Here is a 25,646-nt window from a genome sequence, read left to right on the forward strand (position 1 = left end):
GTGTGGTCGTGCACGCCCTAAGCACAAACAGAAACCATTACAGCACAATCAGTGCAGGAACTGAGGCTCAGGGCACCAGGCTGCGACTGCATGCACTGACACATGTGGAAAGTCATGCACCAGCTGCAAATGACCTCACAACCCGCGGACAGCTTCAAACAGCAACCAGGGACCACACATGAGGAAGGTATGCAGCAGGGCAAATACCTAAACACCCATGTACGACTGCACAGCAGAGAAGGGAACTGAGAAGCCAACAGTATCCCAGCTCAAATTAGGGGGAAAGGAGTAAAGAGTTAAAGCAAAGACATGCATTGTCACGCCGAAAACCAGATACAGACAGAACGGCGTGACACCTATATTCTACTTTTTTCTAGAAAAGGAAACTTGGGAGCCAGCAAAACAGTCCTGCATTTCAACAAATTACATGTATGTAGGCCATAGGCCACACTCTTACACAACCCTACAGACCTCCATACTGTGGTCTTAGCCTCTTTTTGCATTGCTCTGATAAAATAAAAGCTGAGTTTGATTGGTTGCTATGGGCAACAGAGACATTATTATTATATGACCGTTCTGATGAATGAGGCCCGATAAGTGTTGTTCTGTACAAATCACAGGGAGGGGTCTGGTTTTGTGCCCCACTTTATGTGATTATGATTTATATTCCCCTACGACGTTGTGAGTCAAAAGATATTCAAACTCTGGCTGGCAAATTTATTTTAGACTACTTTCAGAAAAGACAAATTCATCATTTTTTTACACAAGCTCTTGCGTTTTAAGATGCTTTGTCCATATGTCTACAAGCTTTCGACATTCCATCTTTGCAAAAATAGTTTAGACTGAGCTGAGAGCCACGAATGCACCACTGTCTTCACCTCTTCACCAGACGTGAATCTTCATCCTCTTATGGCTTCTTTCAGGGTTTCAAGCTTATGATAGTCCGAAGGGGCAAGATCAGGACTACAAGGAGGATGCTCAATGTTGTCATCAGTCACGGATGTGGGCAGACGTCTGGTTCCTTCCTCATAGCTGACACTTGTACGACCTTTATTGAACGTCTCTATCCATTCCAAAACACTTCTTCGTGGCAAAACACTTTCTCTATACTGTGCACAGAGTCTAACATCTGCAGCCGACGCACCCTCAGACCCCCACAAAAAAAATTAATCGCTTCTCTTCTTTCATGCAAATCACACATAGGACAGCCATTTTTTTCTGGCAGTGCACTGATGTAACACAATCACACCTGCACAGTAGCAGTGACCGGGGAGACGATGATCTCGACCTGAAAGCTCTGATATTGCATTGCGGCTAACAAAAGATTTAATGTAACAGAAGTGCAGATAATTTTTGACTCACACTTATACTGTATATATCCATCAATCTGTTTTCGTACTTTTTTTCTATTCTTACTAAATATTTTTATGTACAAACGCCACTACAATTTCCATGTACAGATTATCGCGTAATTTAGGAAAAATGTCTGCAGTATTAAAATTTTCTGTTTGATGAAGGGAACCAGTCAATGTTTGAGACGCTTTTTCCTCATATTTATACAGCTGATATTTTGCTTGTCTGAAATATGTGCTGCGGAGGAATGAATGAGAGTAGTGTATATCGATGAAGACAAGTAAGTTGCCTAATAACAAGATTTGTGTGTTCTAGCCGCTAAATAGTGGAAATGAATAACAAGCATGGATGTTGAAAGTTTTGAACCTTGTCTCCAAATGACAAACTATGGGGAAATCTATTTTACACTGTTTCGTGTCAGAATGGTCTAGTTTACAAATAATGCAAGTGATAATGGCAAAAAAAAAAACATTATGATACACACATTTTTGTTTGTCCGCCCTGGCTTTGAAATGTAAGGGGTGTGCCACTACATGGACAACTCAGCTTGAAATTAAGTAGTCCTGCTTGCAAAATAAAAATAACCAACACCTCCCGCCCTGCGTTGAAAGCACAAGACTCTCATGATATTGTTATGCCACGTCAGTCCTGCAGCCAATCATCGACCACTAATAAGATTATACGTGCTCATTTCCTACAGATACATCTCGGATAAGCAGAAGAAGTGAGAGTTCAGCAACCCAATAGGTTGGAGAAATTGGCGAGGTGATAGTGCGTTGTCCAGGGAAGATATAAAATTAATTACTCAGCAAATATTAATAATTTTATTGACGTCCACAAATTGACAGATCACAAACCGGTTTTCAGCTCCAGACAGGAGCCTTTGTCAGGTAAACACCTAATGAAGGCTCCTGTCTGGAGCCGAAAACCATTTTGTTTTGATCTGATGAAGGCTTAAGTCCGGAGCCAAAAAAATGTTTGTTTTCATCTGATGAAAGCTCCTGTCCGGAGGCGAAAACTGGTTTGTTTTCATCTGACAAAGGCTTCTTTCCGGAGCCGAAAACTGGTTTGTTTACATCTGATGAAGTCTCATGTCTGGAGCCGAAAACTGGTTTGTTTTCATCTTATGAAGGCTCCTGTCCAGAGCCGAAAACGGGTTTGTTTTCATCTGATGAAGTCTCCTGTCCAGAGACGAAAATGGGTTTGTTTTTCAACTGATGAAGGCTCCTGTCCAGAGTTGAAAACCAGTTTGTGATCTGTCAATTTGTAGACTTCAATAAAAGTACTAATATTCGCTGAATATTGCACTGTATATTTTTCCTGGGCAGCGCACCGCTACGTCGCCAATTCCTCTATCTAACTATATTGTGTTCTTCTGCCCAATAGGCTGGAGGTCTCACGTGGCATAATTATGTCAAGCGAGCACTTCCTAATTTAAAAAGAGGTTGCCCAAGTAGTAGACAACCTCTTTAAAGGCTTTCGAGGTCATAATGCACATGTCACTGTACACAGTACAGATATATTCTCCTATTGGGGCTATACTTTTAATGGTCATCTGATATAGGCTATCACAGTAGTTTTCTGTCCATTTTATGAAAAAGCAAAGTAGATAGAAGTAAACTATGGCCCAATACACACTTAGGGATGTCATATTACACCTCCATACTTATTAGATGCTGCAGAGAGCCACAGGACAGTTGTGTACTTAAAGGTTAAAAGAGTTTCCTAGGGAATAAATATTCATAAATAAGCTATAAAAAATAAGTGACATCATTTACTAATTTACTTATATTAGGCCAGATTCCTTAGGGATTTGATACCTAATCCTACTCGGGTACCCATAGATTGGCTCCTATCCTGTAGTTTATACTGAACAGTGATTCCAGTGACAGCATGGGATCAAAGCTGTGTGTAAAAAGGGTCAAATGGTGTCTTGAGACCCCTCATCCAAACATGCACCCAGCACTGATTAGCAATTTTTTTGTGAATTTAGAATGTACACAAAACGCTGCCAATCAGTCGTGTGGGCGGGGTTATACAGAGCTCAGCATTCTGAGCTTTGCTAGATCTTCAGCAGATAAAACTCTGATTCTACCTTAACTACTGCACCCAGTAAACTCAGTGACACATCACTGAAATCAGCGTCTCAGCCCCTACATAATACTGCTGTCAAATTACATAGTGAAATGCTGCTGAAAGATTCCCTTTAAATGATCAATTACTGACCATGTTAAACTATGTAAATTTAATTCTAAATGTTAATTTTGTGCTTTGAAACAATTTAAATCATTTTGTGTATTTCAGGACGCCCCGATGTTGAGCAGCCATGTGAAACAAGCGTAAGGACATGGAGTCCTGGAGCCAACGACAACTCTGTGCCTCCAGCTTGTACAGAGCCACATGGATGCTATCTACAGCTGGAGTTTACGTACCCAGTGATTCCACAGACTCTAACTATTTGGGTGACATTTGTAACCACAGACTTAGATACAAAAGGAGCTGAGGTGGAAGTCAAAGTCCTTTACGTCAACGGGGAGAACTCATCACTAGGCATTCAAAGTATCTTTTGTGATGTTCCTCTGACCATCAAGTTAGACCAAGTTAAAGTTGAGGTTTATGCCATTCAGATCTACACCAAGGACAACCAAATGGAGATTGATGCTGCTATGATCACCTCAGTGCCTAACTGTCCCTTGTGTGCAGACTGCAAACCAATCTACTACAACGTTCTTCGAGACCCAACTTTTCCACCCGGTACGTCTTCTTTGACCTCCAGCCTTCAGAGAAGGTATATAGACAGGTAGGTGATAATGTCCATAGAAGTTGAATGTGATAAACTTTACCCAGGCTAACGAGAGACAAAAGCGTCAATTTATACTAAATTTCAATAAATGGAAAACTCAAGAAAAATAAAGAAGTCTTAGTATTTTTTTTTCCTAAGCCCTTCTAATTATGCATGTAATCTACTGCAAATGTATTAAAATACTTATTAATCATTGTCTTTCCTGAAGAGATAGGCAAGTATTCTAATACGTTTAATCTATATTACATGAATAATTAGGAAGCTTTAAGGGGAAAAAAGACTTTACTTCTTTAAAAGAAGACATATATTTACGTCAACCCAAGCTTGCTTTGATCTCTCTACAGGCTTGAGAATCAGATGGCTGTAGACATGAGTTAAAGAGTCTTTAATAATTTGGTGAAATGTTTTGTATCTGAACCCGTTTGACATTTTAGATTCTGTTTAGTTGATGCTCTATCAGCAACAATCTGAAAAACTTTGAATTTCCAGTATTAAAAAGTACAGTATACTTATAAATTATCACTGGAGTTTTAGTCAAGCTGATCTTGAAGAACCATCGGGACCTAAAGACTGTAAGTAAGGATACATGTTCTAACAATTGCACTTGTGTACTTTTTAAAACACTTAGGAAATGTTCTGGCATGAAGCTAATAAATATCCTTCAGAAATAAAATGTCCTTTTTTGGAGTTTAAAAATATTTTTGAAAAAGCAGAAGTTGAAAAAAAAAAGTTTTCAAAAATTATGTTTCTGAAATATTCTTTTCAAGACATTGTTGTCACCATAAGACTACTTTTACATGACCAGATTTATAAGGAGTTACAATTTGATGGTGATTGCTATTAGTAATTTATTAGATATATTTTAAATTAACTAATTGATGCTGATTACTATTAGTAATTTATTAGACATATTTTAAATTAACTAATTGCTGCTAAATTCCTTGATTGCCATTTATCACGTGTGATGCTAATCGTAACATCATCACTGACCATTTTAAAGGTCCGAGTTGATACCCAGTTTTAATGTATCTGAAAAAGAAGATGGATCAACCCGGAAACACATAATACAATTTAAAAAATCTGTTCATCTGACTTTGCACAGTTTTTTTTAGGACACATATAGATTTAAATAGGTGAGTCTCATTCAAAAACTAAAGAGACCAGTGCACGCTTATATTTTTCATGTAGATATTTAGTTTTTGGGTCATCTGGACAGTCTAATCGAATAACACATGTCTGAGTGCTTGTTTGCATGAGGTCAGATTCTCCAAATATCTTGAAGAAATAACCACTGATCTTCTATGGACGTCGCACACACTAATCCATCTGTTTTTTCATGTAATCCCGCACAGGCTCAAAGATGTTAAGATCAAGCAACTACCGGGTGTCAAATAATTCTAGGACTTCTTGTTTTTCTTTATGCTGAAGATAGGTCTTAATTAGTGTTGATTGAGCAATGAAATGAAGTGAAGTGAGCGCTCGGAACTTAAATCTAGCACGTGTGACACTCGGACGTGCTTGTCTCGAGTAGGAAGTATAATGGAAGTAAAAGGCAAACTCTAATATTTTTATGTAGCAAGGAAAAATTCACTGACAGGGATCTGAGCACTTTGAGCGTCATGCGATACTCGGCTCTGTTCCTTATTCGAGACAAACACCCCGATGCTCAATCGAGCAGAGCACACTCACCCATCACTGTTCCTAATGACATTGGTTGTACTGTATGTTTGGGATGGTTCTCCTACTGCAGAATCAATTTTAAGTCAATCAGATGCCTCGCAGATGGTATTGCATGTTGCGTAAATATCTGACTGTATTTCTCAGTATTAAAGATACCTAGACATGGGCATCTTTGATGATTGTAGATGCAGTGGTTGGCCAAATTTAGTTCAGCAAATAAAAGGCACATCATGCTTACTACTCTTCAAAATCGGGAGATGTCCAGCAGTGACTTCCGCTCAGAACTGGCAGCAACTCGTAGGGACCCAGTTACACTCATCTCCTGTTCAGAGAAAACTGACCAGAAGTAATCTTCATGGAAGAACTTTGATCAAAAATTTGAACTGGAGTTTAGAAAAATGTCAGCAAGTGCTCTGGACTGATGAGTCAAAATGTGAAATATTCTGGAAACTCTCCTTCAGGCCCTGGGATCTATATTAATGTGTAAAATAAAGAATAAAAATAAAAAATAGGGATATATTCACCCTCGGACGCGCCCTGGTTCTAACCAGCAGCCTGCGTTCCTAAAAATGAGCAAGTGAAGGACCTTTGATGACGTTGCGGCTTGTGATTGGTCACGTGAGCGGTCACATGAGCGGTCACGCGACCAATCACAAGCCGCAACGTCATTGAAGGTCCTTCACTTGCTCATTCTTAGGAAGGAAGGCTGCCGGTTAGAACCAGGGCGCGTCCGAGGGTGAGAATTATCCCTAATAGGAATATACTCACCCACGGACACGCCCTGGTTCTAACTGGCAGCCTTCCTTCCTTCCTAAGAATGAGCGCGTGAAGGACCTTAGATGACGTCGCGGCTTGTGATTGGTCGCGTGACCGCTCACGCGACCAATCACAAGCCGCGACGTCATCGAAGGTCCTTCACTTGCTCATTTTTAGGAACGCAGGCTGCCGGTTAGAACCAGGGCGCGTCCGAGGGTGAGTATATCAATATTTTTTATTTTTATTCTTTATTTTACACTTAAATATGGATTCCGATACCGATTCCCGATATCGCAAACATATCGGAACTCGGTATCGTAATTCCGATACCAGATCAGAAGATCGCCGACCTCATGGCCGAGCCCACACAGGGGTCGGGTTTCATGAAACCCGACTTTGCCAAAAGTCGGTGACTTCTGAAAATGGCCGACCCGTTTCGCTCAACCCTAATCAGTACTGAAGCCCTATCATTCATAACATTTGTATGACTTGTTCCACAAAGATCAAGACTACATACAGCTATGCAGACCAAAAATAAGATATTATTAAAGTTATGACCATCTGAATAGGCAAAATAAAAAGAGAAATCTGCATGACCGCAAAGCTCAGATTGTCCAGCTCTCCTTGGTGTTAGTTAATCCAGGAGAAAAAAAAATGAATCAATAAATATGGGGGATATGTGACAAAGTCACTGGCAAAGTGCTGGAGAGGAGATACGTTTCACTGAGGCCATTAATTTCAGTGATTTGAAACCCAGACGTTTGCGCCAGCACACTATTTGTCGAGAAGGGTTTTTGTGTACAACCATAGATCTGGTGGGAGGTTGTCCACCTTATCTCAATCCCAGGGTGTGTTTGGAATTAAAATAGTTGGCCTTCTGAGGAACTCAGTGTTCATTGTGTCTAGAGAGGCTAACTCCAGAGAGGTGCTCATGTTGGTGCTAAACTGAACCATGTGTTTTTGCTGACCCTGAGAGGGCAGATCTCTGCAGACATATGGACTGTGATATATCAGATTGTTTTGTTTTACTGTTTTGCCCAGAGGGCCATGTTTATTTTTACTTCTACGCGGTTTGTCACATGTATAATAATCCAGTGAAGGACTTAAAGAAACAGTGTTCCGGTGTCTACCTCCATGTACAGCTGAGTGAGGTCATCTACCACACTCCATACGCATTTAAGGATGTCATATTATGCCTTCATACATATTAGAAGCAGAGAGCCATAGGACAGTTGTGTGCTTAAAGGTTAAAACAGTGTCCTGGTGAATTAATATTGATAAATAAATTGTAAAAAGTAAGTTATAGCAATTACTAATTTAGTTCTTTTAGGCCAGATGCCTCAGGCATTTGATAGCTGCTCCAACTCAGGTACTAGCAGATTGGCTGTGGTTTATACTGAACAGTGTTTACTGTAAAAACTGAGAAAGAGCTTTGCTATGGAAAAAAGCATTATAGCAACTCTGTCAGCAGGATTTTGTCATGAAATCAGAGAGCAGCATGATGTAACGTGTCCCAGTTTGGAGGAAAAACTGATGAACGCTGAATCAGTACTCTAGCCCTATCATTCATAAAATTTCTAGGACTTGCCCCACAAAAATCAAGGCTACATACCGCTCTGCTGACCAAAAATAAGCTATGATCAAAAGAGGAAAAATAAAAAAAAGAAATCTCCATGACCTCAAAGCTCAGATCGTCCGGGTCTCCTAGGTAATAGTTAGAAAAAAAATAAAATAAAATAAATTGAATCAAGAAATATGGGATTTAAATTCTTTTTTGACAGAGATATTGCATGGAATCTCAATATTTTATAAAGAAAATACATTTAAAATAATGTAGATGCATTCCATATACCTGCCTGGGCGGTGAAATCTCAAAAAGGCAATAAAAAATTCCCATTCCTTATCATGTTCCAGCAAGTGATTGATTTATTATAGAGCCTCCTTGAAGATATGTCAGAGCTTAGTACAGTACATTTCTAACAGTAATTGAATGATATTAAATATGTGGAGACAAGACGAGTCTCTCTGCAGGAGGCCGAATGATCGGCGTTATGTAGCGACTCTATGTGAATGTAGACGAAGGCGGAAACCTTTAGTTTGTCTGGTATGGAGTTGAATCCAGTCAATGTTATAGGAGAATGATTTATCTGTCGCTCATACTTCCCACAATGTTTGGCAGGATATTTTTCTCCTTCAAATTCTTCGAGGCCTCATGCAAATGGCCGAGCGGTATTGAGGCACACGGAGTCCCTGTGGCTCTACGTTATGAAGCTGTAGGCACTCATGTTACAGGGATAGTCTCCCTTGCAAAATAATTCTGCTCTACGAAAGTGCCTTCATTGTATCGCATCCAAAGTAATGAACTACATCGAGAAAGAAAGCTTATCAAGGAATCGGAAGCCTGGAGGGGTGTATGGAGGCCCTGTAGAAGTCTATGTGTGCCATAATACAACTCCACTCTGGTATGGAGCTTATTCTTGTGTGTATGATTAACTCTTCTTCATTCCTATCGCTGCTTCAACGTCTTCAAATATCCATGTTTTGCAAATTTATGTAATTTAGAAAGTGATCTAGTGGGAAAAAGAGACCGGCACTACATCTTCCGTAAAAAAACTAGTCCGATTTATTTCATGAATGAAAGATATAAGACCACATATAGACAAAAATGTACAGAGAACTGACGCATTTCAGAGATTGCATCTCCTTAAACAAACCTTCAGAAAATGTGACCTTGTAAGTATATTCGAGGCACAGATTATGATTTTATGGAACTTTTTCCAAAAAGAATAGACTTTAAAAATTGCATACCTGATTGAAATACTGTATCAGTTAATACCCCCACCAATCACCAGAAGTCTCTGGGTTTTTCCCTAGCCACAAGGCCGTTTCTAATGTGAAATGAAGTGAGTGGCAGGTCATAAAATCGCAACTAATGAAAATAGCTCAAAGGATACAGAACTCTTGGGTATCTTGGGTGACATAATCTTAAATGGCCAGCTCCATTCTATACCTTCTGACAGAAGTCTTGTATGGGAACCACACCAATCTATCACCTATCCAGGCTAGAGTAAACTCCTTCAATAAATACACACAAGGTCAATAGCTATTGGCATGCATGTGCCCCCCCATTATTAGGCTAAAGACTAAACATTGATATTGACTGGTTCAGCCAACAGTCAATTAATTGTCCGAGGAGTTAAGGATATGGCATGTCCAATTTCGAACTACCAATCTTTTTTTTTTCTCATGGAGATAAGTCACCACCAGACAGGCTCTATCATAGAGAAGACAAGAGTGCTCTAAACAGGCAAGTACTTCTATTTATTGGAGAGGCAGCCGAGATAGCTGTCGGTCAAACCATCGGCCAAGCCATAATTCGTCCAAGGAGTCAGGGATTTGGCATGTTTCATTTCAGACTACCAATCTGTTTTTTTCTCATGGAGATAAGCCACCACCTGACATGGCTCTAACATAGTGAATACAAGAGTGCTCTACCAAGAAAGTGCTGCTGTTTATGGGAGATAGCTGCCGGTCAAATAATTTGTCCAACAGCCTCCTTATGTGTATGTTCTGCCCTATTGCCTTCTGAAGTAACATATGGTAAGCACTATCCCATGACTGATATGGTTCCCTGCATACTATTGCTAATCATTGGTTTTTAGGAGATTCTTGGCTGGCAAAAGAGTTAAAGCAGAGAATCCTCTTGTGAGGTTTGAATTATGAAGAATTCCTAAGAGATGACTTTACCCAAAGAAAAAAATACAGACTGCCCCAATATTCTCTGACATTCTTTCGCCAGGCTTCAATACGTACAAACATTTTTTTTTTTATTGTAAATGAGTTTCAGACTTGGACTGAAGTTGAAGTAACAAAATTACATTCCTTACAAATCAAGCCCCCTTTATCTTTCTGAAATTTGAGTTGCAAGGCCTAACCTAAATACTTGTGACTCACATTGTGCACTTTTTTCTCATGATTGATGTGGTGCAATAGCACAGTTTCTTCTCTTTACTTTATGCCAAAGACAGAAGGCAGTGGAGGTTCTTGATGCTCATGGGTTCCAATGAAAAATCTCCAACAGGACCCCCAACTATCGCCAGTCTTTAATATTAATAGTCTTTTTGTGTGGGTTAAAGGGACCTTTTGGCAACCCTAGACTCCAGGGCTCGGGTGCAATTGCAACTCCTTCACCAATTATAGTTACACTACTGGCAGAAGGGTAGAGTCAAGCTCCCGATCCTGATGAAATGTCTAAAGGTGGACCCTTCAAATGTCAGGTACCGCTGCTCTGTTACATACGAACAGTCACATCCCCTCCATCTACACCCTTTGTATCTCTACAGCCTATGCTATTAGATCTTTGTCACCAGGTCAAAAGTGGACAGTTTTTGATGATATTATATTCAAGCTGTCATGGCCTACGTTGCTGCTGCTGTGCCTGCTGCATACTTATCGGCTCTGGCGCGCTGTTTCTGCAGGTTCACTGCTACTTCCGGGTTCTCGCCGGGTGCGCGTGTGCACTTCACTCTAGCTCTCTCTACGCACGTGCACCTCTTCTCTCTGATCTTCAGGTGCTCTATACAACCACTCGGCATTCCTGGAGGATCCTGGCCCGGAGGTCCTGCTGCCCGTGGGAGGTTCTTTGCCGTGGATCTGCGTGTTCACTCTAGGAGTTCTAAGTGTCTCACACAAGCTGCTCCCGAGTATAGTTCCAGATATACGAGTCTTTTTACATAGTACATTATTTGTAACCTTTGCTGATGACACCAAACTATGCAGGATATAAAATGTGACCATGACATTACAGTATTACAGAACTATCTGAATAAGATGACTGAATGGACAAACACTTGTCAGATGAGATTTAATGTAGATAAATGTAGAGTAATCACCGAGGACAGAATAATCCTATAGCTGCATTTACATACAATGGGAGAATACTCGGGACTGCAGAACAGGAGAAGGACGGGGGATTCTGGGTACAGGTAAGATGAGCAGCAGCACTCAATGTTAGGCAACAGCTTCAAAAGCAAATGAGATTTTAGGATCTTTAAAAAAGAGAGATGAAGTACCGCGATCCCAACGTATTGTAACCACTTTATAAATAACTGGTGAAGCCACATCTAGAATATGGGATCCATATTTTAAAAAGGATAATCAGAAGTTAGGATCGGTTCAAAGGAGGGTAGCTAGAATATTACACGGGATGGAGGCCTCTCGTATGATGAGAGGTTGGAAAAGTGGGGTTTGTTTAGCTTAGAAAAAAGACTCCTCAGGGTAGATCTCATTGACGTGTATTAATATATGTGTGTTCAGTGCAAAACATTGGCACATGACTTATTCCTTCCAAAGACCATACTGGAGACCAAGGGGCATTCATTACGGGTGGAAGAAAGGCGATTCCGGCAGCTAAACGGGAAAGGGTTCTTTACAGTTAGAGCAGTCAGACTGTGGGATGCCAACCACAAGAAGTAGTAATAGCAGACACTATAACAGCTTTTATACAAGGGCCGGATGATTTCCTTGGTATACATAACATTGCTGGTTATAGTTAAATTAGTGACAAAATGTACAATTGGTGGAGAAAGGTTGAACTTGATGGACCCGAGGTCTCTTTTCAACCTATATAACTATGTAACTATGTAAAGACACGCCGCAAGAGAATCCTACCTGTGAGCCTCGACCGCTTAGTAAAGACCCTAAAAATTACCACTAAATAAAACTGCCCAGATCTCTGGGAACATATCTCGGATATTAAAAAAGAAAATGAAATACTTGGGGGCAGCGGTAATAAAACAAGAGGAAAAACTGACCCGATGACAGGTCCTCATTAATGTATTCCTATTTGTTAACCCAAACCTGACACATCATCACTGATGTGCAAAATATCAAGAGGTATTCCAGTTGCCATCATTTGTCACCTGGCATGGGTCCCAGCTTGGATGTCCACCAATTATCAAAGTAAGGAAACTTGGGTCACCTTTTTTTCCTCAGCAGTAAGACCACAACCAGAATAATTTGAATGAAATTGCAGATCTCACATAGCTAAATTGTTATTGCTATATTCTATATCTTTGGGTTTAAAGCTACATTTATATCTAAGCGCCCTGCTCTCTTCGACAGTGCCGTAGACTTACGTTGCGGTGGTAGGGTGCATGCAGCTATTTTCAACCTCCACAAGTAAAGTTCTTGCAGCTAATGTAGAACTAGGTGATTAGAGACAGTCCAACAGCTCTAACAATTATCACCTATAGATTAGAATACTCCTTTAATGGGTTTATGACAATTGGAAAAAGATCTGTTTTATCCAGACACCATGCCTCACTTGTCCATGGGTTATATTTCATATTGCAACCCAACCTTACTGATTTCAGTGCAGATACATTGTCTTACCTTTCATCGGGCAGAAAAAGCAAGATGAAGTATAGATAATGATGAAAAGTTTTATTGTGGACTGAGCATTACAGTATATGATGAATACACAGGCCAACAACGCTTGTTCAAGAGTAACGTTCTTCTTCACCATCTTTGACTTTTGTTATTGGCTTGGCAATAGGAGTTTGCCACCCATCTATCGTCCATCTGTCCTCTTCAATGCCATAACAGCCAACTGGAGCAGCCACTGAGACCTCAAGAAAATCCAAAAGCCTAGTTAGCACAACCCTAAAGGTTGCAGACAGTTCCTTCAGTGCACATTGAGAGGTTTCCACCTTTAGAGAATCACATCATCACCTAGATATCTGTAAGTTACTAGAGATTGATTCAGTGCAAATTGAATTTGAATAAAATATTTAAGAATTAGCTAAACTTGGAAACTTTTAGCAATTTTCAATTCAATTCATGCAAATTGCTTAAAGTTAAAGCCATTATTTATCACAATGCAGAAAATTGTATCACCACAAATGGCACACATGATTTTGGGTGAGGCTGAGCAGGCATCTCTTTAATCTTTTGGTGAGCTCTTATGTCACATGGTATAGCACAGCCAGTTAGGGACAATCATGGCTTGGTAAAAGCAGAAGCAAGAAATGAAGCAGCCATTTTGTGGTGAATCTCTATAGTGAGATGACATCACAGCTAATAAGCTTAGCCATGGAAAGGAAGAGACAATAAAACACTGAATAAACTGTACAGATAGAGTTTAACAGCAAGCAGTGAAGAGCAGTTACCATCCATTTACCCATAGCCATATAAGATAAGTTCACATTGACATTGGTAAGGCAGTTAAAGAGTTTGAAAGGGGTATATAACTGTCCTAGGAGACCATGCCAATCACATCTTTTAGATACCGTTTTACCCAAATGGTTTTTAACGAAGAAGATGCTTCAGGAAAATGCTGGTGGTGCCTTTGCCCATCCTAAATCATCTTTTCGGGCAAATTTTGTGGTGGGTATGCAGCTGCTGTAATTTTTTTACTCTGTACACAATATAGTGGTGGCTTCCAAGCCTCCGGAAGAGTGGTCAGGTGACTTCCTTTAGCTGCGCCACGACATCAAAGCCTGAAGAAGTTAAAAATGATGGCACATAAGCACAGCAAGTCATTTTGACTTTGCTTTGCATATGCTAATTCTTTGTGCCATATTTTAGCACTTTTTCAGGCATGTCCCTTAAACTCATAAGACATACTCTTATTGACATCTATTCAGGGTAATTGAAGGTTTTTTAGTACTTTCAATTCATCACCAATTGATTTGCCGCTAATTAAATTTTTTTTTTAAATGTCAGAAAAGTTGGCAAATTCAAGTTTTAAAAGATTTGCTCACCACTACATGTCAGCAATGTGTATTTTAAAGCTTGGAACTAAACTCTCTTTAGGAACAGGATCATTAAATAAACAACATTCTATTAATTCATGGTTGGTTTGAAGATGAGTACCACGTATGTTGCAGTGAACGTATATAGTGACACCCGTGGCTCTGTAACATGGAGTTGTAAGAAATTTATTTAGAGTTACCACGTATGTTGCAGCGAACATATATAGTGACACCCGTGGCTCTGTAACATGGAGTTGTAAGAAATTTATTTAGAGTTATTCTCTTATAGGAACAACATTTCTAGAGAAGAAAAGCTCCAAATATATTGCATTCAATGGAGTGTGCATAATTTTTCTTTCTATAAGCTTGGTATGAAATTATTACCATGTTCTTCAAGGACATATCTTTTTTTTACTGTTTAGTCAGTTCCAAGGGACTCTAAAAACGAAGGGGAACTTCTCCAGACTTCAGATGCACTTATTGAATAAAGTGTATTCATGCCATTAATTTTTCAAAATAAAAGAAGACTGGAAAGTCACAAAACATAAATTGGATCTTATCTGGGTAAAATGCCAAAAGAATAGTCTAATGGTGGTCACCTGGTCGGGTTGGGTGGACACAACCATTGATAACGCTTAGGCTGCTTCAGACCCACGAAAAGATGAAAGTGCGGGTAATGAAGAAACAAATGGGTAAAATCTGTGCCGTCGTGTGGAAAGAATGAAGGATGCCAATCCGAGTGTAGGTGGTTTATTTCTCAACTCGTTTTGATGCATACATACTTCTTCAGGACAACCATGATCATGGTTGTCCTGAATAAGTATGTATACTTCGAAATGTGTTGGCATCCTTCATCCTTTCCACATGGCAGCGCATATTTAACCCATCCATTTCTCCCTTAATGTGTCAAAGGCAACGTTTTGGATTAACAAAGGTCATTCTTCAGTCTCTGTTGACATTTATATGCACAACAAAAAGTCATGAAACTCATCTCTTCCATATACAGGGGTTGGACCAAATAATGGAAACACCTGGAAACATCAACAAAAGTTAGTTTAATATGGTGTAGGTCCACCTTTTGCGGCGATTACAGCCTCAATTCTCTGAGGTATGGATTCATACAAGGTGTGAATTGTTTCCAAAGGAATTTTAGCCCATTCTGCAGTTAAAGCAGTGCTTTGTGCGACGATGGCGGCGGAAATCAACGTCTAACTTGAATTTCTAAAATCGACCATGAATGCTCAATAATGTTGAGGTCTAGGGATTGTGGGGGCCAGAAGAGATGCTCAACTTTATTAGAATGTTCCTTGTGCCATGCTTTAACGATTCTAGCTCTATGAATTGGTGCATTATCATCCTGAAAAATGGTGTTCCCCTTCGGGAACAGTGCTTGAACCATTGGATGCACTTAGTCGCCCAAAATGCCTAAATAATATCGGCTGTTAATTCTTCCATGAAGGGATATCATTGGCCCGGCGGATCTCCACGAAATAGCACCCCAGATCATCACAGAACCTCTGCCATGTTTTACGGTTGGGAGAAGGCAGTCTGGATGGAATGCTTCTTTCGGCTGTCTCCAAACGTACACTCGGCCGGAGGTGGGAAATAGGGTAAACGATGATTCGTCTGAGAATATCGCATGTTTCACTGCTCGAGGGACCAATTCTGGAGGTTTCTACACCACTCTAAACGCTTGGAAACATTTGTAATTGAGAGCAGTGGTTCTCTAATTGCAGCTCTTCCGTGGAATTCAGATTTGTGCAGCTCCCGACGAACAGTTTTCGTGGAAACTGGGTTCTGTAGGTGTTCATTGAGTTCAGCAGTGATTTTCGGAGCCGTGGTCTTGCGATCCTCTCACAATTTGCTTTATAGTCCGACGGTCTCTCTCAGTCAACTTTCACTTTCGGCGGGACCTGTGCTTTGCTGTGGATGTTTTTCCTTCTCTTTCAAATGCAGTCATTACTTTGGAGACAATACCTCTTGACACGCCAAGCATTCGGGCACTTTCTGTTACACTAGTGCCTGCCATACGGGCACCAACAATTTGGCCTCTTTGAAAATCCGAGAGGTCTGCCACTGGTATCAGGTTCTCATCAATGTTCTTACAATTCTGCAAAACAAACAGTTAATTTACATACACATATCACATAACACAAATAATCAACTACAAAACATTACCATATGTCACGGCTTGCATGTTTATAACATGTTCGAAGATTATGATGCCAAAACGTTAGGTGTTTCCATTATTTGGTCCAACCCCTGTAACTGTCTGTATAAACCGAAGAAGGACTCTATTACATAATGGAACAAAAAATAAAAAGAACATCTGTATTTCTCCATGTGAAATCTGTCCATAAACATATAATAAGGGCCCAAAGTATTGTGCTCTGGCTTTGTACAGCTCTTTAATTAGTAGACTAGTGAAGATATAACATAGCATAAACCTGATGATTACATACAGAGTTTTTCAAATAATGCCTTTTAAAATATGAAATAGCAATATAAAATGTCCATATAAATTCTTTATATATTGGATTAATAGACTCGATACTACTGCATACAACCACAATATTAGCAGCTTTCTGTCTGTATTTTCTTTTTTACTTCAAGAATCACATTTCTGACGTGCTTTACAGCACTGCTCAATATAATCCACCAAATTGCATCATCCTATAGGTTTTATTGGATGCAGGAATGCGTGATGGATGGCCAACACCATCCTCTCCCATGAATATGTCAAATAACTTGCAAGATTGGGCTGCTGAGCAGTAAAAATAAAGCATGATGTCACCACTACGTCTGGATAGGTGCCCATTATCATTAGAATACAAGTAGAAATATTCAGTAATGATTCTGCTGAGAGTGCAGAGCCCGCGAACATTCCAGGAGTTAAGTTACAATGCAGCACTTCTTCCAGTCAGTAAATCTAAGTGCGGATATTTTTATGGACACTTTCACAGGACTCACAGCTTCCAGTACAGTTTACAGTTTGCATCCGTTTTTAGATTTTATTTCTGCAGATTTTTTAGATTAAAAAAATATATATATAATAGTAGAGACAGTAGTTAGTATAACTTACGCTGTTCAAGCAGTTTGTATGTTCTCCCAGTGTTTGCGTTGGATTCCTCCGGGTTCTCCGGTTTCCGCCTACACTCCAAAGACACATTGATAAGGAATTTAGGTTGTGAGCTCCATTGGGGACAGTGATGATGATGTCTGTAAAGTTATGTGGAATATGATGGCCCTATATAAGTAAACTTTACATAACACTAACCATAATATATTCACATTACAACAGCTTACTAGACCACAATCTATGATCATTTGAGTCCTCAGCTGAAGTCCTCTGTAAGTCAAATTTCTTAGAGCCACGATGTTGTATCGCACTGCTACCACCACCTAGAAACTATTCTGTGTTCAGTTTATTGATTGTAGGATAAGTTACAGTAGATACAGTAAAAAGTGTTACCTATGTGTAGGGGCAGACACCTAGCTGAGATCTAATTTGTAAGGCTCACCAGGTGAGGAGGATCCTCTAAGCCCAAGGTCCAGGTGGCCACAAAGGCTACGGGCGTCGATGAGGCAGATAGGTGGGACATGTGGGACATGGACAGCCGAGAGACGGGATCATAGGCTAGTAGGCGGGATGTAGGAAACATCAGATAAGCAGAAGATATCTGAGAAACTGCAGGCAGGTGGGAGACATCCATGAGACTGCAGTCATGTGGAGGAAATCAGGATACTGCAGGAAGGCAGGCAGAGTGCAGGAAACCACAATTGGGCAGAAAACGTCCACAACACTGCAGACAGCAGCTGGGGAGGTGAATGTGTATAGAGCAAACCAGCGTCTAGAAACACTAAAGTCATAATACCAAGACACAGGTGGATGTCTTGATGAGAATTATATAGGCTCAGGTGGATGCTTACATGGGATCATTCTAGACCATCTGCGTGGAGCACAACAGAGTCTATTGGCCTGGGGTAAGGGAAGCAAGGCTCAGACCCGGGACTGGTGCTGTCATGCCAATACTGTGGGGCCAGAAAATAAAGGCATCTGTTTACACAAGCTACTGCACTGCTTGAAAGGACCTTAAATAGGTTTTCCAGTGAAAACAAGTTATCACCTATCAATGGAATAGGTGAAAACTTGCCACGCGATGGGTCTCCCACTGCTGGGACCCAAAGTGATTAGCAGAATGGGATTATTTTGTCCCCATTAGAATGGAACGGCCATAGTCATGCTGGCACACTGCTCCTTTACTTCTCTATAGAGCTACTAGGTGCTGCACTCAGCTTTTACCTGTAGCCCCAGAGGAAATGAATGAATCCGTGCGCCATCTTGATAAGGGGATAAAAGTTCCAGATCTGCCTCTCATGGTGGGTCGCAATGGTTGGAGCCCCACCAATCAGCAAGTTGTTACCTATCTTATATGTCGTATAACATGTTTTAATCAGACAACCTTTTTAAGAACAGTTGTGGGGACCCTATGTTCTCCAGATAGCGAGCACTTTAGTTAAAGCCTCATTGTAGCACTAAATACTATTGTTGTTGAAGTTAAGCCTCCTTTGTTTTTCTGATCTTGGTTTCACATCTGTGTTTCCGCAATTCCATTTTTCTACTTCCTTCTAAGATTAGAAAAACTGAATTAATGTAGAAGATTGATCTGTCAAGCGAAGGACTTGAACGCATCCTGAACGGTCCCATTAACATCAGTTCCGTCATGGTGTCCTAGAGTGCAATAGACAAATTGAATGCCCTAACAAGGAGCTGAGCCAAGGCTAAAGCTCTGCTGACATTCTATCAAAATTGATAGTTTGGTTCATCGAGTGCTTCATTTATATGTCATGTAGTGGATCCAACTTCACTGTGAAGGCTTCCGAAGAACATCTATACTAAGGAAGGAACTATTTACTGCTTTGTGAAGAGAAAGATAGAATTACTCTCTTAACCTAAAGATTCCTATTCTGTTGAGTAGGTTTTTTGGACCATGCCATCTCTTTCTAGGTAGAGTCTGTGAAAACACTTCTTCTAGTGTAGTTTGTTAGTATGGAAGTGCAGGAAAATTAAATAAATTATAATAAAAAGAGTTTAAAAATTAAAAGTAAGAAAAAATAAAAATTAAAAATGTCAAAAAGAAAATAAATATACACTTAAAAGGAGCTTCAAAATAGGTACTTCAGACCAAAGTCTAAATACCACCCATGAGGAAGAACTAGATTGGAGTGGCATTCCAAAGAAAAGACTAGAGGATTTCTACTAAAGAGACTGACTCCTGAGTGGAGTTGAGCGAATTTGATCGGGTCAGGGCTTATTCGGAAAGCTGTAGCGCTTGCCGAATAAGCCCTGACCTGATCAAATTCGCTCATCTCTACTCCTAACATCAAGGAAAGGACAACCCCAGGAGTAAATCAATTCCTGATCAGGCTAATTTATAGAAACTTTACAATGCAGTTGAAGGACTCAAATTGGAACAGATCTACCAAGCAAAATAAAACTGATTTCTCACTCAAGTTGCATTAAAAATGACGTAAATACTAGATTTATAATGTGTTTTAAACAATTTTTCACATTTACTAGAAAGTATCAGGATAATAGAGCATGACTAAGTGGAGTCATAAGATTTGCCAAATTTAAAGGTAACCTATCAGAAACGTGAACCCACCAAACAATTAATATGGCCCTTTAAAATACATACCCCAAAGTGTATTTGGGTGTGGACAGGAGCTTATGACTCCTTAACCTCCAATGTATTCCCAAACTGGCACCACCTTACCATGGCTGACTGACAGGTCAGTGTGCCAGAGCAAACAACCTATCAATCAGTCAGCAGACCCTGAAGAGGACAGAAGCAGCGATGGAAAGCAGAGATTACAGCAATCGGTAAATATTATAGGCATAATTGGAAAGGTTTGGAGGATAACAATTTTGTCGGGATTTGAGAGAGCTCGTTTAATAATTTCACATCTTTTCTAAGTCAGTTTTCTTGGTGGTCTTTTGGCTTTTGTTAAGTTTTCTGGCTGCCTTCACTGACTTGAGAAGCCTCAGAACATAATAATCAATAATTGATGGGTTTACATTGTTTTTGGAACAGCTTCTATTTCAGCTGCCATCTGCCAGAAGATCTATGTTGGAGATCATCAGATTACTGCCAGATTGTCTGCAGATGATTGACCAGTTTATATTTGCATATTTTGAAAATATCTTTTGTACTATTTGGAAATCTTTAAAACACATTCTTTTGATTTCTTCAGTCTTTCGATAGTTACTCTTCAATTTTTAGAGGGAATCTGTCCCCTGGATTTCATACCACTAAGCTATATTTATATGCCACATGTAGCTCTTTTATAGACAAGTCCAGAAATACCTTTACATGGCCGTTCCCTTGCTTCCTTACTGAGAAATCAGTGTTTGAATCAATCTGTAAATGAGGCTGAAGGACTATGGTAGATCTGAAACCTCTGTCACTCCAGCTCTATTCTTCACCCAACATCATCTTCTCCTGCTTCACTGGCACACAGTGTTGTGTGACTTTAGGCAAAGGAGGCTCCAGATCTACCATAATCTTTCAGCCTCATATAAATGTTATTCCAAATGCTGATTTCTCAGTAATGCAGGAACAGACCGACCATGTAAAGGTATTTCTGGACTTGTCTTTAACCCCTTCATGACCCAGCCTATTTTGACCTTAATGACCTGGCCATTTTTTGCAATTCTGACCAATGTCCTTTTATGAGGTAACAACTCAGGAACGCATCAATGGATCGTAGCGATTCGTGACATATTGAGCATCATGTTAGTGGTAAATTTAGGTTGATAATTTTTGCGTTTATTTGTGATAAAAAAAAGGAAATTTGGCGAAAATTTTGAAAATTTCACAATTTTCAAATTTTGAATTTTTATTCTGTTAAACTATAGACTTATGTGACACAAAAGTGTTAATAAATAACATTACCCACATGTTACTTTACATCAGCACAATTTTGGAAACAAAATTTTTTTTGCTAGGAAGTTATAAGGATTAAAATTTGACTAGTGATTTCTTATTTTTACAGCAAAATTTACAAAACCATTTTTTTGGGGGAACACCTCATATTTGAAGTCAGTTTGAGGGGTCTATATGGCTGAAAATACTCAAAAGTGACACCATTCTAAAAACTGCACCCCTCAAGGTGCCCAAAACCACATTCAAGAAGTTTATTAACTGTTTAGCAGCGAAGGCAACATGGAAGGAAAACATGAACACTTAACTTTTTAGTCACAAAAATGATCTTTTAGCAACAATTTTTTTATTTTACCAAGGGTAAAAGGAGAAACTGGACCACAAATGTTGTGTTCCAATTTGTCCTGAGTACGCCGATACCCCATATGTGGGGGGAACCACTGTTTGGGCGCATGACAGGGCTCGGAAGGGAAGGAGCGCGATTTGACATATTAAATGAAAAGTTGGCTCCAATCTTTAGCAGACATCATGTCGCATTTGGAGAGCCCCTGTGTACCTAAAGATTGGAGCTCCCCCACAAGTGACCCCATTTTGTAAACTAGACCCCCCAAGGAACTTATCTAGATGCATAGTGAGCACTTTGAACCCCCAGGTGCTTCACAAATTGATCTGTAAAAATGAAAAAGTACTTTTTATTTCAAAACAAAGTTCTTTTATCCTCAATTTTTTCATTTTCACATGGGCAGCAGGATAAAATGGATCCTAAAATTTGTTGGGCAATTTTTCCTGAGTACATCGATACCTCTCACATGTGGGGGGAACCACTGTTTGGGCACACGCCAAGGCTCGGAAGGGAAGGAGCGCCATTTGACTTTTTGAATGAAAAATTAGCTCCAATCGTTAGCGGACACCATGTCATGTTTGGAGAGCCCCTGTGTGCCTAAACATTGGAGATCCCCCACAAGTGACCCCATTTTGGAAACTAGACCCCCCCAAGGAAATTATCTAGATGCATAGTGAGCACTTTGAACCCTCAGGTGCTTCACAAATTGATCAGTAAAAATGAAAAAGTCCTTTTTTTCACAAAAATGTTCTTTTAGCCTCAATTTTTTCATTTTCACATGAGCAACAGGATAAAATGGATCCTAAAATTTGTTGGGCACTGTCTCCTGAGTACAACGATACCTCACATGTGGGGATAAACCACTGTTTGGGTGCACAGCAGTGCTCGGAAGAGAAGGAGCGCCATTTGACTTTTCAAATGGAAAATTAGCTCCAATCGTTAGCGGACACCATGACGCGTTTGGAGAGACCGTGTGTGCCTAAACACTGAAGGTCCCCCACAAGTGACCCCACTTTGGAAACTAGACCCCCCAAGGAACTTATTTAGGTGTGTGGTGAGCACTTTGAACCCCCAAGTGCTTCACAGAAGTTTAAAACGCAGAGCCGTGAAAATAAAAAATCATTTTTCTTTCCTCAAAAATTATTTTTTAGCCCGCAATTTTTTACTTTCACAAAGGTAACAGGAGAAATTAGACCCCAAAAGTTGTTTTCCAGTTTGTCCTGAGTTTGCTGATACCCCATATGTGGGGGTAAACCACTATTTGAGCACACGTCGGGTCTCGGAAGGGAAGTAGTGATGTTTTGAAATGCAGACTTTGATGTAATGGTCTGCGGGCGTCATGCTGGGTTTGCAGAGCCCCTAATGTGCCTAAACAGTAGAAACCCCCCATAAGTGACCCCATTTTGGAAACTAGACCCCCCAAGGAACTTATCTAGATGTGTGGTGAACACTTTGAACCCCCAAGTGCTTCACAGAAGTTTATACCGCAGAGCCATGAAAATAAAAAAATCATTTTTCTTTCCTCAAAAATGATTTTTTAGCCCGCAATTTTTTATTTTCACAAGGGTGACAAAAGAAATTGGACCCCAAAAATTGTTGTCCAGTTTGTTCTGAGTATACAGGTACCCCATATGTGGGGGTAAACAACTGTTTGGGAACACGTCGGGGTTTGGAAGGGAGGGAGCACCAGTTGACTTTTTGAACGCAAGATTGGTTGGAATCAATAGTGGCGCCATGTCGTGTTTGGAGAACCCCTGATATGCTTAAACAGTGGAAACCCCTCAATTCTATCTCCAACACTAACCCCAACACATCCCTAACCACAACCATAACCCCAACACACCCCTAACCACAACCCTAACCCCAACACACCCCTAACCCTAATTCCAACCCTAACCCCAACACACCCCTGACCCTAATTCCAACCCTAACCACAACCCTAACCCCAACACACTCCTAACTCTAATCCCAACCATACCCCTAACCACAAGCCTAACCCTAACCCCAACACACCCCTAACTCTAATCTTAACCCTAATTTCTGCCCTAACGCTAATTCCAACCCTAACTCTTATTCCAACCCTAAGGCTATGTGCCCACGTTGCGGATTTGTGTGTGGATTTTTCTGCACCGCTTTTGAAACTTCGCAAGTAAAACGCACTGCGTTGTACCTGCAGATTTACTGCGGATTTCCAGTGTTTTTTGTGCAGTTTTCACCAGCGGATTGCTATACAGGAGCAGGTGTAATATGCTGCGGAATCTGCACAAAGAATTGACATGCTGCGGAAAATACAGCGTTTTCGCGCTGTACTTTCCGCACCATGGGCACAGCGGATATGGTTTTCCATAGGTTTAGATGGTACTGTAAACATGATGGAAAACTGCTGCGAATCTGCAACGGCCAATCCACTGTGGATCCGCAGCCAAATCCGCACCATGTGCACATAGCCTAGTTCTAACCCTAACCCTAATTCTAGCCTTAACCCTAACCCTAATTGCAACCCTAACCCTAGTTCTAACTCTAACCCTAACCCTAACCATAGTTCTAACCCTAACCCTAGTTCTAACCCTAACTCTAACCCTAGTTCTAACCCTAACCCTAGTGGAAAAATAAAAATAAATATATTTTCTTTACTTTATTATGTTCCCTACCTATGGGAGTGATAAAGGGGGAATTTATTTACTATTTTTTATTTTGATCACTGTGATATGATCTATTACAGTGATCAAAATGAATGATCGAATCTGCCGGCCGACAGATTCGGCGGGCGCACTTTGCATGCGCCCGCCATTTTGGAATATGGCAGCGTCCATGCAGAAGATGGACTGACAGCGGGAGGGACACCGGAGGTCGGTAAGTATGGGGGGATGGGATTGGAGCACGGGGGTGGGATCGGCTCACGGGGGGAGCGGACAGGAGGACGGAGGGGAGCAGAGGACAGGACGGAGGACAGAGGGGAGGAGATCGTGGCATTGGCGAGGGCAGATTGTGGACTCCAGCCATGGCCGATGATATTGCAGCATCGGCCATAGCTGGAATGTAATATTTCACCAATTTTTATTGGTGAAATATTACGATTGCTCTGATTGAAAGTGAAAGTAAATCGTCACTTTCAACAGCCAATCAGAGTGATCGTAGCCACAGGAGGGTGAAGCCACCCCCCTGGGCTCAAGTACCACTCCCCCTGTCCCTGCAGGTCGGGTGAAATTTCAGTTAACCCTTTCACCCTATTTGCAGGAACAGGATCCCTCCATGACCCCACATAGGCATCACAGGTCGGATTGGCACCGACTTTCATGACGCCTACGTAGCGTTACAAGTCGGGACAGAAACAAGCACATTTAAATAATTTGGGGTGTAAAATTCTCCCTACAAATTTTATTTATGAATCTTACATGTTATATCGTGGCCCCCAATGGCCACAAAACCCCCATAGATTTTTTACAATCTCTATTGCCCTGATGCATCAAGACCAGCAATGTTCTTGCTGGTCTTGATGAGGGGATGTACTGGAGTCAAGCACATGCCTTTTAATGAATCAGAAGCTTCTGACAAGTGGCGTTTGCCTCATCACAAATCTTACTCTAGTCGGAAACTGGAGTAAGATTTCTGGCATGAGGTACGCACAACTGGTGATGAATTAGATGTTCTATGGTGCCACTCCCTCATCACCCCCATCCTGCTCCAGCTCCACTCATACTGGCAGAGCTGGGCAAAGCTTGGCGTGAAAACACCAAGAGTGGCCAATTTTTTTGGCCAACCTTGTTTTGCGCAAAAAATTTGAAAATTTTCAAAACAATTTATGACAAAATTAGCATAATCACCTTCATGAATCTGGGCAAATAACTGTAAATATGAGGTAATATTAACAATGGAGCTTACCAAGCTAAAAACTGAAGGGTTACCAGATCACAGACCCTCATAGATGTCAAAACACTTGTAGGACACAGAAATTACAGCACTCACATATAATTGACATGTAAGAGACCTGTGTGACTAGGCCAATACAATAT

At 40.5% G+C, this 25,646-nt stretch overlaps 1 protein-coding gene across 1 annotated transcript in view; it reads left to right on the top strand.

Moving 5' to 3' along the window:
* The window catches only part of PAPPA (pappalysin 1), a 447,251-nt gene that overhangs the window by 184,608 nt on the left and 236,997 nt on the right, over positions 1–25,646 (top strand). The window contains exon 7 of the mRNA XM_069748556.1: positions 3,658–4,153. Coding sequence (XP_069604657.1) covers positions 3,658–4,153 — 496 coding nt within the window. The remainder of the gene's footprint in view (positions 1–3,657; positions 4,154–25,646) is intronic.

This window comes from Ranitomeya imitator, chromosome 2 (assembly GCF_032444005.1).
Source record: "Ranitomeya imitator isolate aRanImi1 chromosome 2, aRanImi1.pri, whole genome shotgun sequence".
Lineage (NCBI taxonomy): Eukaryota > Metazoa > Chordata > Amphibia > Anura > Dendrobatidae > Ranitomeya > Ranitomeya imitator.